The 14,603-nt window shown below is 36.2% G+C and overlaps 1 protein-coding gene across 1 annotated transcript in view; it reads right to left on the bottom strand.

The window, feature by feature from the left end:
• Positions 1-14,603, bottom strand: part of Dnah6 (dynein axonemal heavy chain 6) — a 260,955-nt gene that overhangs the window by 169,757 nt on the left and 76,595 nt on the right. The window contains exons 17-21 of the mRNA XM_074050092.1: positions 12,934-13,047; positions 11,063-11,206; positions 7,104-7,316; positions 6,335-6,427; positions 4,791-4,910 (exon numbers count right to left, since the gene is read on the bottom strand). Coding sequence (XP_073906193.1) covers positions 4,791-4,910; positions 6,335-6,427; positions 7,104-7,316; positions 11,063-11,206; positions 12,934-13,047 — 684 coding nt within the window. The remainder of the gene's footprint in view (positions 1-4,790; positions 4,911-6,334; positions 6,428-7,103; positions 7,317-11,062; positions 11,207-12,933; positions 13,048-14,603) is intronic.

Here is a 14,603-nt window from a genome sequence, read left to right as displayed (position 1 = left end):
TCAACGAAATAGAAACCAAAAAAAACATACAAAGAATTAATGAAACAAAAAGTTGGTTCTTTGAAAAAATAAACAAGATCGATAGATCCCTGGCAAACCTGACTAAAATGAGGAGAGAAAAAACCCAACTTAGTAGAATAAGGAATGCAAAAGGGGAGATAACAACAAACACCATGGAAGGCCAGGAAATCATCAGAGACTACTTTGAGAACCTATATTCAAATAAATTTGAAAATCTTAAAGAAATGGACAGATTTCTAGATACATATGATCATCCAAAACTGAACCAAGAGGAAATTAATCACCTGAATAGACCTATAACACAAAATGAAATTGAAGCAGCAATCAAGAGTCTCCCCAAAAAGAAAAGTCCAGGACCTGATGGATTCTCTGCTGAATTCTATCAGACCTTTAAAGAAGAACTGATACCAACCCTCCTTAAACTGTTCCATGAAATAGAAAGGGAAGGAAAACTGCCAAACACATTATATGAAGCCAGTATTACACTTATCCCAAAACCAGGCAAAGACACCTACAAAAAGGAGAACTATAGGCCAATCTCCTTAATGAACATTGATGCAAAAATCCTCAACAAAATAATGGCAACCCGAATTCAACAACACATCAAAAAGATTATTCACCACGACCAAGTAGGCTTCATCCCAGGGATGCAGGGGTGGTTCAACATACGAAAATCAATAAACGTAATAAACCACATTAACAGAAGCAAAGAAAAAAACCACTTGATCATCTCAATAGATGCAGAAAAAGCCTTCGATAAGATCCAACACCATTTCATGATAAAAGCTCTAAGAAAACTAGGAATAGAAGGAAAGTACCTCAACATTATAAAAGCTATATATGACAAACCTACAGCCAGCATTATACTTAATGGAGAAAAATTAAAACCATTCCCTCTAAAATCAGGAACCAGACAAGGATGCCCACTATCTCCACTCCTATTCAACATAGTACTGGAATTCCTAGCCAGAGCAATTAGGCAAGAAGAAGGAATAAAAGGAATACAAATAGGTAAAGAAACTGTCAAAATATCCCTATTTGCAGACGACATGATCCTATACCTTAAAGACCCAAAAAACTCTACTCAGAAGCTTCTAGACATCATCAATAGCTACAGCAAGGTAGCAGGATATAAAATCAACATAGAAAAATCATTAGCATTTCTATACACTAACAATGAGCAAATGGAAAAAGAATGTATGAAAACAATTCCATTTACAATAGCCTCAAAAAAAATCAAATACCTAGGTGTAAACTTAACAAAAGATGTGAATGACCTCTACAAGGAAAACTATACACTTCTGAAGAAAGAGATTGAGGAAGACTATAGAAAGTGGAGAGATCTCCCATGCTCATGGATTGGCAGAATCAACATAGTAAAAATGTCGATACTCCCCAAAGTAATCTACATGTTTAATGCAATTCCCATCAAAATTCCAATGACATTCATTAAAGAGATCGAAAAATCTACTGTGAAATTTATATGGAAACACAAGAGGCCACGAATAGCCAAGGCAATACTCAGTCAAAAGAACAATGCTGGAGGTATCACAATAACTGACTTCAAACTATATTACAAAGCAATAACAATAAAAACAGCATGGTACTGGCACAAAAACAGACATGAAGACCAGTGGAACAGAATAGAGGATCCAGATATGAAGCCACACAACTATGAGCAACTTATCTTTGACAAAGGAGCTAAAAATATACGATGGAGAAATAGCAGCCTCTTCAACAAAAACTGCTGGGAAAACTGGTTAGCAGTCTGCAAAAAACTGAAACTAGATCCATGTATATCACCCTATACCAAGATTAACTCAAAATGGATCAAGGATCTTAATATCAGACCACAAACTCTTAAGTTGATACAAGAAAGAGTAGGAAATACTCTGGAGTTAGTAGGTATAGGTAAGAACTTTCTCAATGAAATCCCAGCAGCACAGCAACTAAGAGATAGCACAGATAAATGGGACCTCATAAAACTAAAATGCTTCTGTTCATCAAAAGAAATGGTCTCTAAACTGAAGAGAACACCCACAGAGTGGGAGAAAATATTTGCCAACTATACATCAGACAAGGGACTGATAACCAGAATATACAGGGAACTTAAAAAACTAAATTCTCCCAAAACTAATGAACCAATAAAGAAATGGGCAAGTGAACTAAACAGAACTTTCTCAAAAGAAGAAATTCAAATGGCCAGAAAACACATGAAAAAATGCTCACCATCTCTAGCAATAAAGGAAATGCAAATTAAAACCACGCTAAGATTCCACCTCACCCCTGTTAGAATAGCTATCATCAACAACACCACCACCAACAGGTGTTGGTGAGGATGCGGGGAAAAAGGAACCCTCTTACACTGTTGGTGGGAATGTAGACTAGTACAACCACTCTGGAAAAAAATTTGGAGGCTACTTAAAAAGCTGGACATCGATCTACCATTTGATCCAGCAATACCAATCTTGGGGATATTCCCAAAAGACTGTTACTCCAGAGGCACCTGCACATCCATGTTTATTGCAGCACTATTCACAATAGCCAAGTTATGGAAACAGCCAAGATTCCCCAGCACTGACGAATGGATTAAGAAAATGTGGTACCTATACACAATGGAATTTTATGCAGCCATGAAGAAGAACGAAATGTTATCATTCACTGGTAAATGGATGGAACTGGAGAACATCATTATGAGTGAGGTTAGCCTGGCTCAAAAAACCAAAAATCGTATGTTCTCCCTCATATGTGGACATTAGATCAAGGGCAAACACAACAAGGGAATTGGACTATGAGCACATGATAAAAGCGAGAGCACACAAGGGAGGGGTGAGGATAGGTAAGACACCTAAAAAACTAGCTAGCATTTGTTGCCCTTAACGCAGAGAAACTAAAGCAGATACCTTAAAGCAACTGAGGCCAATAGGAAAAGGGGAACAGGTACTAGAGAAAAGGTGAGATCAAAAAGAATTAACCTAGAAGGTAACACCCACGCACAGGAAATCAATGTGAGTCAATGCCCTGTATAGCTATCCTTATCTCAACCAGCAAAAACCCTTGTTCCTTCCTATTATTGCTTATAGTCTCTCTACAACAAAATTAGAAATAAGGGCAAAATAGTTTCTGCCGGGTATTGAGGGGGGGGGAGAGGGAGGGGGCGGAGTGGGTGGTAAGGGAGGGGGTGGGAGCAGGGGGGAGAAATGAACCAAGCCTTGTATGCACATATGAATAATAAAAGAAAAAAAAAAGAGAAAAAATATTTTTTTTTAAAAAGAAGATGAAAATCATAAAACCTGCTCATGACAAAGCATGTAAGTAAAGAAGACTGGGAAGATGAAGAAAGTCATTCATTGCCTCCCCTTTTAGAGACAATTATTATTAATAAAAGAAATCAGAATTGCAATGTCAGAAATTAAAGTCCATAGACCTCACCTTTCCTCTGTGCCTCTTTTGTCACAAGTGTGGGCCTAAGACAAGAAAGCCTCTTACTCCTCACTCTAGATTTGGGAGTCATGCTTAGGCCTAGTGTCACAACCACTTCCAGGTTTATCTCAGGACTCACACATTTAAGATAATTAATTCCCTGGCTCCCTTTAAGGACTCTTCATGAAACGATGCGCTTAAAGAACTTTGATCTATAGTCCTTGCCTCCATAGGGCTCGTCTATCAGTCAAAACGCTGGCCGGGGTCAGCTGAGTGGTGTTTATTGAAGAGGATGAAGCAAAATTGGGACAAATGATCTTGTCCTATTTACCGACTTTATTATTTCACAGAAAACTTTTTACATTAGACTATGTAGAAACTCAAATATTATTAAGTCAAGCTAAAAATCTGAAGTGTAAGAGACAGATTGGATGGGAAGAAAGTGAGATCAGGGTAAGTGGGTTCTTTGTTTTGCTATAGGATAATCTGAGGTAGAATAAAATAAAGGGGAGGTATGTACCACAAGGAAGAATTCCAAGAAACCTAGAAGCAACACAGTGTTTTTCCAGTAACAGTAAGGTTGCTGTGGCAAGACACATATGGTGACCCTGAGATGTGGTGCTCATACCCTTGTGGGATTTTCTCCCCTTGAATGTGGTGCCTCCTGTGACTTGCTTCTAGGCACACAAAAAGTGGCAAAAAAATAACAGGCTGTGCATGATTGCATTTATGTTGCTGTAATGTCTGTCTTGCTGGGTGGCTTTCTCTTCTTGGCTAGATTGATGAAGCAAGTAGCCATTTGCAGAAGTCCACAGAGAAACACTGGACATTTAGGGTACTCAGAATGGCTTCCATCTGAGAGCCAGCAAGAAATTGAAGCCCTTAGTTTCACAGTTTCAAGGCAATAATTACTTGCAACAGTCTGTGTAAGCCAGGAAGTAGATCCTTTCCCTGTTGAATCTCTGATGTGAAACCATTCTGACTGACAACTTGACTGTAGCCAAGTCTGTGAGACCCTGAGTAGAGGACTCAGAACAACTATGGCTGAGCTCCTGACCACAGAAACTGTGAGACTGTAAATATATATTGTTTGATTACCATTTACTAGTAATATTTTGTTTTATATAAAAATAATGATACAAGGATGATGGTAATAACATTAAGTTGTATAATGATGTAAAGAAGAACCCAATCATGAGTATTTTCCTTATATTCTAAATGTAATAAAATGTCAAAAATGAAATCTTACATTTCTAAATGATATAATATTTAAATGATGAAACAAATATTTCTAAGGTCCTGTGGCTAATTTTCTGAGTTCGTGAATTGAAATTACCCTAACTCACCAGCGTTTGATTAAATAAAGCAAGTTGTTTCTGCCATTCATCCACTCGAGTCTTCAGTGGACCCACATAACGTGATGAGGCAATGGTTGCAATGTTAATGGTGCTGTCATCGAGAAGGACCTTTGAAAAAAGAGAAAGAAAATATGTGCAGTGCTTGTGTTTGCACTCTCCATGACGCCTCAGATGTTCAACCCCAAGAGTCCATTTAAAGGTTGACTTTTCAGATGGCTAGTGTAGCTCCACCTATACTGTTTCTTACCCATTCATCTCCCCTGCTTATAGCCCTCTATGATGTCCTCTCAAAAGCCCCCTGGAGACTTCTGACTGCCAAATCTCTGTTGCTTTTATAATTATTATTGGCACAGATTTTTTTTTGGTTGAACCCCATCTTCTCTTCTACCACTATTAGATAACTGGCATCTTCTTTATATAATTTAGTCAACCAGTCAGGCCTTCATGCCTCAAAATAATTTGTACTTTCAAAATTAGCTTCTTCTCTCTCAATTATCTCAAGGGAGATGAAATTGAACTCATATCAAGCTCTGAATGACTAGAGACAGTTATCCTACCACTTTCCTACTACTCCTCTCCTTCACAAGTCAGTATCCCTCACAAAATATATGAATTTTTTTAAAAAATAAAGAAAAAGTGCCTGTTAATCTGGAGGGTTTAATTTTTAATTATCTGGGTTTTTTTTTTTTTTTTTTGGTACTAGGGATTGAACTCAGAGCCTCACTGTTGCTAGGCAAGTGTGCTACTGCTTGAGCCATGCCCCAAGTCCTTCATTGTCTGTTTCAATTATAAGCTTACTGACAGAGCAGACAACACATCACTGGTACTACTTGGCTCATGATGACTGCCCTTCTCTTTGGGGTTGCTCTCCCATCCACTGCCCAGAGTGATGTCTGGTCTTGTTTTTCCAACCTACAATTTTATTTCCATTTCTGGCTTTAATGTACCCTTAGTCTATGGCTTTGCCTTTTCAGTTGGGCCACAATACCCAACACCTGTTGTTAAACAAATATGATTTTAAGTGACTAAGAATATTCCAAACTCATGGGTTTGATTTGTCTTATTTTGTGGCTGATAGAGCATGGCCACTTTCTCTTTGTTTCCACAAATTAAAGTGAATTTAACTTCTGAGTGTGCTATAGACAGGAAATGCTCATTTATATTTCTCTGCTTTATTGAAATGGTTTGAAATGCCTTTTATTCTCTTGTGTCTCTCAATTCCCAGCTTTACAACTATGCTTGTCTTATCTAATCTAGGAAGAATTCTCTGATTACTTTAGCCATAACCGATTGTCTTATTTTTATAAGTTTCTCAACTATAGGACTACAACTGTTAAATATATGTACCATTTTTATTGCTTTGCTAAATATTTCATGTATAAGCATTCATATCAACCATTCATTTCTTGCTTTCCAAATTATTTTTTTATTTAGTGACTCATATTTCACTTCTTTATCTCAATCTCTCACAGATGATTTAGAAGACATAGGCAGGACTTTTACCATAAATTTTCAGTAACCCATTTACTCACCTGTATGTCATCTGTGCCACCCAAGATAAATACATCTTTGGTGTCACGGTGAGGAATAATGACAAATTCAGTTGTTTTCCAAGAATCTTCCACCTTAAAAACAATTAAAGCTTTAGGAAATATAAATCCATGTGTGTTTAGGTTCTCAATAAATGCATGTGAATGAAATGAGAAAACACTGTAATTATCCCATTTTCCTCCTTACTGCCCTTAGAATTCTTTTCTTGGTTAGATAGCACTGCTTTGTTTAATTATATTTGACTAATAGTAATACCTGTGAATAACATGTCATAATTTGATGTGCCTCCCGTACCATCATATGCTTAATGGAACTGAAAAAAATTTCTTTGCTATAGGCAATTTGCAGGCATGCATGCATTTTTAGGGTAAGGAGATAGTGTAAATAGGAAAATCTTCTTAATGCCTTTAAAAATATTTAACATAGTTAGACTTCTCTGGTAGTTTGGAAAATGATGTATTTTTCTTTAAAAAATCTTCCTTGGCATGTGGTTCTTTATAAAAGTATGCATATTTCAAATCTTGCTATCATTATGTTCCTGTTGGCTAAGTGGAAAGAAGAAATTTATAATGACAATAATAATAATGAATAATAAGGGTAAGAGACAACAGAGGAATGGCTGGAAATCAGAGGGTGCAGGTGGCAATGCTGGAAAATCCATCCACATAATCAAAACTTGGTGATTTTTATGTTGAATACTTATGTTTTACATATACTGATTTCAGAATAAATGTATATTTCTATATTTACCTTTTTAAGAATTGTTTCTAAGGCAGCTTCTCCAGAAGCCTGTCCAGATATATCCTGGATTTCTTGGCCAAAGTCAAACACATGCAACTCAGAGAGCCTCTCCAGGGTTAGTGGAATTTCAGTGTCCACCAGGGAAGCATTGACAGTTTGTTCAATAGCTAGCCAATGTCTAGCCTTCAGAGTTGGGTTCCTCAAGTCAATGATAACTGGGAGCTGGAAAACAAACACTCTCAGAAATGTCATGCTTTTTATCTTAAGAAATATAACACAAGGTTTCCAGTTTCAATTTGTAAGTGTGAAAAGCAGAAAACAACACCACTTAAAACTGTACAACAAGGAAAAATGTGGAGAAGCTGCAAATTAATTACTTTTACTGAGGCCATAAGAAAACTGAGTTTCAGGGCAGCTAACAAATGAAAATTTGGGGAAAAACTGGAAACCACAGGTTTCTCCTCAGGGAGAAATAGAAACATAGGGTCTCATTAGAATATTTGAAGCCCCTGGTGCACTGAGAATAGCAATAGCTACATCAACTCTCAAACCTAGAACAGTTTCTAACTAGCTTCAATACAACATGCCACACAAAAAGCCAAATAGAAGAAAAAGAATGCTCAACTCCAAGAATAAAAATTATTTACCTCAAAATCTACTGTATACTTAAGATGTCTGGCTTTCAACAAAAAAATTAAATGGCATATAAAAAGACACAAACAATACAGCAATAATAAAATGCATCTAAGAGACAAAGCAATAATCAGAATCAAACTCAGAAATGGCACACACGTTGGAAATACAGAATTTTAAATAAAGGCCTTAATGGAAAAGGTAGATAACTTACAAGAACAGTTAAAAAATGAAAACAGAAAGATGGAAAGTATAATTAAAAATAAAGAAATGCTAACAATTAAAAAAAGCAAGAGAAATAAAGGTTGCATTTAGTGGGCTTGATGAAGACAAGGAATTAATGAACTTGAGTATAAATGAATAGAAATTCTAGAAACTGACAAAAAGAAAAAAGTTCCTTTTATTGGCTAATTGTATTAAAACAAAGATCTGGAAACCGGACATCTTCATGGTAGCTGGGGTGTCAACACTTTTAGAAGATGAAACATGAACTCTCCTCCTCTCAGTGTGACTGTCATAGTGATTTTCCTTTAGTGAATACAGCATGGAAAGGGAGTTAGTAACTTTACAGTTGAGATAAATGCCACTTCAGCCATGTGATAAAGCTTAACATGGGTAATGAAAGTCATGCTGATAGCATGTACTTTTGATATAATGTGATGAGAATGATATTTCATCTCTGTGGTCTTCCTAATTTAATCATGAAGAAAGCATCAGACAAAACTAAATCAAAGAACATTTTACAAAATACCTGACCAGGGGAAAATCTAAGAAACTGTCTTGGTTTAGAGTAGGCTAAGACATGACAACTGAATGTAATGTTGATCTTGGATGAGAAAAAGGATGCTAGGTAAAAACTAAGAATATTCAGATAAACACAGAATTTAATAGTAATGTATTGACATTGGTTTATTAGTTGCGACAAATATGTCATACTAATGCAATATGTTAGCAATGGTGGAAACTGGGAACCCTGGGTATTATTGTTTGTAAGTTCTCTATAAATCTAAAAGTATTCTAAAATAAAAGTTCATTAAAAATAAATGAGGCAAAAACTGATAGGTCCAAAAGGAGAATTAGAAAATTCATAATTAAAAGTAGAGATTCCTGTCTGAGTCACTAATAGAAAAAGAAGGCAGAAAATCAGCAATGATATAGATGATCAAATTAACATTTACAAGATGATAACTAAGAAGCAGCAGAATGCACATTCTTCTCAAGTATATATGGAAAGTTCACCAAAATAGACTATAGTTTGGGTCATTAAACGTATCTTAACAAATTTAGAAAGAGAATCATAAATGTTTGTAGATCATAGTAGAATTTAATAAATCAATGACAAAAAGATATCTGTAAAATTCCCAAATATTTTAATAACAAACATGCACTTCTAAAATTGACTGAAATGACAGTGTGGAGAAATCTTTAAAAAATTCAAATTCATCTTTATGCAATGATTGCCTCCATCTAATTTAAAAATGTTTTCATCAACCCAGAAGGAAACTGCATATACATAGTTCCTCTTAGCTGTCACTTTCATCTCTCCCTCTTCAAAGTGCCTGGTAACCAGCACTCTACTTTCTCTATAGATGTTTATATTCTTGACATTTTGTATAAATGACACCATATACTATGTAGGTTTTTTTTGAGACTGGCTCCTTTTACTGAGCATAATATTTTTAATGTTCGTCTATGCTGCATCACATATCAGTACTTCATTCCTTTTTACTGCTGAATAATATTCCACTGTGTGGCTATATAACTTTTGTTTCTCCATTCATTAGCTGATGGGTGGACATTTGGGTTTCCCCTCCTTTTTGGCCATTATGGATAATGCTGCTATGAACAGTTGCATACAAGTTTTTGTGTGAGCATATGTGTCAATTCTCTTGGATATATATCTAGGAGTAAAATTGCGTGGTAATATGGTACATCTGTGTTTAACAATTTAAGAAACTGCTAAATTCTTTCCCAAAGTGGCTGTACTACATGACAATCCCACCAGCAACATATGAGGATCCAATGTCTCCAGATTTCCAACACTTAGATTCTCTATATTTTTGATCATAGTCATCCTAACAGGTGCAAAGCAGAATCTCAGCATGGCTTTGCTTTGCATTTCCATAAAAATGACAATATTCAGAATCTTGTCACATGTCTTGTTTTAGGAAGTATTTATTCAAATCCTTTGTTCAACTTAATTTAAAGTTATTTATCTTTTTAATTTTGAGTAATGAGCATGTTATATATTTCTAGGCACAAGTCCATGAAGGGATCCTAAATACATTTTGCTAAGTAAATGAAACCAGACCCCAAAGATTGCATATTATATTACTCTACTTATATAATATTGTATAAAAGACTAAATGATAGGGACATAAAATAAATGAATGGTTGGTTGGATTGTGATGAAGGGAAGGGCTGCCTATGAAGAGACAGAACAAGGGACAGGAGTCATGAAACTCCTGTATGGTATGGTACTGTTGTGTTGAATACTGAACCTACCAATTTGTCAAAAGCCATAGGACTGCATATTGCAAAAAGTGACCTCTGCCGTATTTAAGTTAAAAAAATAACAACAGTATTCCTAGAGAACCCAAGACAGAATGAAGACTGTGATGAATGAATTTGTTTATAATTGTATGATAGAACCTTATTATAGGCAATAGTGTGGGAAAGTGTTTTAACTAGATATTATTATAAGTAATGGGGAAAAATCTGGACAGAAATACTCTTTTCAATGTTGAAAGCTTTCTGCTCACTGTGCCTGAAGTTTTGCTTAATTTTCCTTTCCACATCTTTTAGTCCTTTATCTCCTCTTTTTTAAAAAAAATCCTAAAAATGCTTAAAGGATAAAACCATTTCCCTTTTCTTATTCACTTCAAGCACAGCTTGGCAGGATGGTTTCAAACAGCCAGCCCCATGCTCCTATTGCTCAGCTTCCTGGCTGTCTTCACAACACAGCACATCTGGAAAATGCCGTCATTGTGTGGTGCAGTGTTGCAAGGTTGTTTGGACAAGGCTCACCTGGATGCCTAAGGGACGAGTGAGTCAGAATCTTGGCATAACTATGAACCATTTCTGCATTATTTCCCTTATCACTTTGGGAAACTCTATTTTGAAAGCTCCTTCTGACCAAAGAATTCAATTTCATGACTTGACCAGCTGCTGACAGGAATACAGTCTTGTGCAGCTGAGAAAAAATGAATTTGACCATTCTTTCTTCTCTTTACAAAGCTGGCTAACTTAACCAGAGTATTCCCAATTTTGGTCTCATTAGCATCAATTCACAATTGATTGGCCTGGAGTTTTGAAATAATCTCTACCAGTCTTACCTTTTCTTTCATTTTTTCCACCTTGCTTTTGAGCTGGGGCACGACGTTGTTGGGTGGCAAGCCTTTTTCTAATTGGGTCACAAATTTAGCATATTTAGAAACCTGACTGTTTAGAGTTTCTGGATCCAGGCAGTCAAATTTGGACTACACAATAAAAAACAGAAGTTGAAATGTATAAAGCTAATAAAACTTGTAAAAAATGTGTTACATTGCTCAAATTTGTTTAGCACTTAAATCGTTAAATCAAATTAACTCTGTATTTTTAAAAATGGCTTTACTTATTAAACATTGCTGAAGATATACTAGATATCAACTGTTTATGCCTTTCCACTTCCTCATTACATGAAGTATTGGAATCCCTGGAATTTATCCCTGAAGGTTAATATTTGTAAAGTATTCTAAGGACAAGATCAGCTGATTTTTACTCTTGCTAACCATAAATTTCAAATATACATAGTAGTAATGTTTTAAAGATGTACTCTTAATATACACATATCTATAATTGCATTTCTCAGTTACATGGACATGAGTGTAAACATTTGTTGACATGTAAAAATTTGTAAACCTACATTTTTTTCTAGATTTAACATTTTTCTTCTGCTCCCTAATTGGTTTTCTTGTGCGTTTCCTAGGGTAAGTGTACCCTCCTTTGGAAGCCTCTGTTCCAACCTATAGTAGTAATCAGAAAACTCTCTAAGCTTCTTTCCTCCTAACAGTAATTTTCACTTCTGAGATAATTAATAAGTGAGTTTTATGGGAGGACACTTAAAATTCTCTGATATTACAGCATATGTTACTTGTTTGTTTTGTTTCTTTCACCAAAAGGTAAGTTCTGTGAGGATTTGGACTTTGTTTCCTCCCACCTCCTTTTGGGTGGGGACTTGGGTTTGAACTCAGGGCTTCACACTGGCAAAGCAGGCATTCTACCACTTGAAGTGTGGACCTCTAGTCCCTTTTGCTCTGTTTATTTTGGAGATGGGGGTCTCATGAACTATTTGTCTGGGCTAGCCTCAAACTTTGGTCTTCTTGATCTCAGTCTACCAAGTAGCTAGGATTACAAGCATGAGTCACTATCTGACATTTCCCTTTTTAATTCTCCACTGGTTCTTCTAAGCACTTAGAACATTACCTGAGAAAACATTTCCTGTACCAATAGTTTTTGATGCAGACATGTGAATCCTAATTATAGGCAGTAGCATAGGTATGAATGAGAAATGCAAAATAATATTTTAGAAGTTGATGGTATTTTCAATACATTTATATCACACTTGAAAGTATAGGTAGTCACTTATTCTGCTTCCTAGACAGTTGAACCTTGTGATAGTTTTAAAGAAAACTCTATTGTGGCTGTTGATATTGGCTCCCTAATTAAGAGAGTTTACTACTGAGAACTTAAGGGAAGAACCTAGATTTATTATTCTAATTCTATTCTACCAGAGTGAACAAAATGGCTTCCTTTTTAAAGGACAAGAACAGATACTTAAGTTAACAGAAACCTAAAGTTTGTAGATAGTAAATGAAATTTTGCAATTTTTAAGAACACTGGGGTGTATTATGACAAGATTGTATTTAGAGGTCGCAAAACAGTTACATGTCATGCAATGTAGCCCTTTAGCATCATCATTTAGCTTTCTGATTGGAGGACACACGTGAGAACTCTGCTTACAAAAATATTTTTGCTTTGTAGCATTTAGTGCCAGAGGACTTTTTGGAGTGCTATACAAGTTCCCATAAAATTATAACAATATTGTATATTTTACTGAAATTAAGAATACTTAAGAATAAGGTTACTGAAGTTTGTAACTCATATTAGTTGGATTTTAAGTTTTAATTAATACAAAATAATTTTAAAATTGAGGATTTTTTCCTACCTTTAACCATTCTTGCTGAAGTTTATCCCATTCATATAAAGAATCCCAGAGCAATTGTTTTAGCTTCAGTTCAGCACTAACTTCTTCCAAAGCATCAAACTTGGACACTTCTACCTTTAAAATATAGTAAACAAAATACATTATTTAATTTTCAGGTATAAAGATCTTATTTTAACCTTTTATTAGTAATTCTTGATGTAATGACTTCTGGTGGAATATGGATCCTAAGTGGAGAAAGTAAAGGAGAAATAGAAAAAAATTAAGATTAAAAACTCCACAAAATCCCACAAATACACAATTCCCAGTTGAGTAACAAAACATAACTGTGTATTTCCTTAAAACTTATTTATATATCCTCAAAAGTCATCAATATTAATAAAGCACCATGGACATTCATTTTTCCATCAGTCTTCAGAGGCAGACTTCTTCCACGACTTCTGCATGGATGATGGAAGAGGAAGACATTTGTGTGTTACCTACTGGTGGGAAGGATAGAGAGGTTGAAGATGGAGAGGACAATCTTGCTTCTGACTTGTTTCTAACCTCATGTTCTATATATAAACCCCATGGACATGAAGAATGCAGGACAATCTGAAGGAGGTGTTTTTGTGAGAACCATGGAAGAGCCTTGGCTTGGAGGTGGGAAAACTTCCAGGCAATTGATTGCTCAAAAGTGGAGCCCTGTGATAAACTAAGGCTTTGACATTAGGGGTTTCATCATTGTTTTCCATTAAGAGTTGGAAATATTCTCTTGTAACCTAGACCATTTAGGCTTTCATTCCTACTCTTACTCTACAAATGATTGAAAACTGCAGAAGGAAGTGACCCTCAGGCATCCAGAGTATGCTGGGTCATACCAGTGCTGTGAGAAAAGCAAGACAGAAACCAGTCCCCGAGCAACCCCTCAGAAAGTCTGAACATTGGATATACATTTTGACCTTCTCTTTCCCTCTCTAAGGGGAAGCTTGGGACTCTGATTTTTCTAGATCATGTCATGCCAAGCCAGGGGGAGAGGCTTTGGCAGTTATTACGTATTAGTCTAAATCACTGCTTTAGTTCTCAGCATCCTCAAACATATAGGCTATGCTGAGTCCTGTCAGCACCGAGAGACAGATGACATGGTCTTTAGGCAGCCTCCTCCAAAACCTAGAGTGTTGGATGGACACTAAAAACCTTTCCTTCTCTAGGGAGAAGCTGAGATTTTGAGAGTTTTTTGCTCATTCATTCTGTGCTGACTCAGGAGGAGAACTATGAGCATTCAGTGAGTACTAGTCCAAACTGTATGTTAGTTCTCTGTGAGTATCTTACCAGGGTCCTCTTCTTGTCTATGCTCACATTTAGGCAAGAGAGAAAACAGTTTCTAGGGAAGCCCTCTGGAAAGTCAGAATGCTAAACATACCATCCCGTCTCTCGTTCTCTCCTCAGGAAGAAGCTGGCAGCTTCCTCCTAATCATGGGGCACTGTGCTGGATGGGGGCAGGGATTTTAGAGAAGATACATGATAGTCCTCCTGGTTTCAGTGCCTCTGGTTTCAACTTCCTTAGTAAGTTGGAGACTCTCAGCTGGTCTCTGTATTTCTCATAAAGAAAATTGGTCCAAGTACTGTTATTGAATCAGTGTGTCCATGGGGCAAAGGAGGGGCCAGGGCTTCATATTCCATCATTTTGCTTC

The sequence above is a fragment of the Castor canadensis genome, chromosome 12 (assembly GCF_047511655.1).
Source record: "Castor canadensis chromosome 12, mCasCan1.hap1v2, whole genome shotgun sequence".
NCBI classification, from domain to species: Eukaryota; Metazoa; Chordata; class Mammalia; order Rodentia; family Castoridae; genus Castor; species Castor canadensis.
Note: the sequence above shows the minus strand (reverse complement) of the source record. Positions and strands in the feature narration are given on the sequence as shown.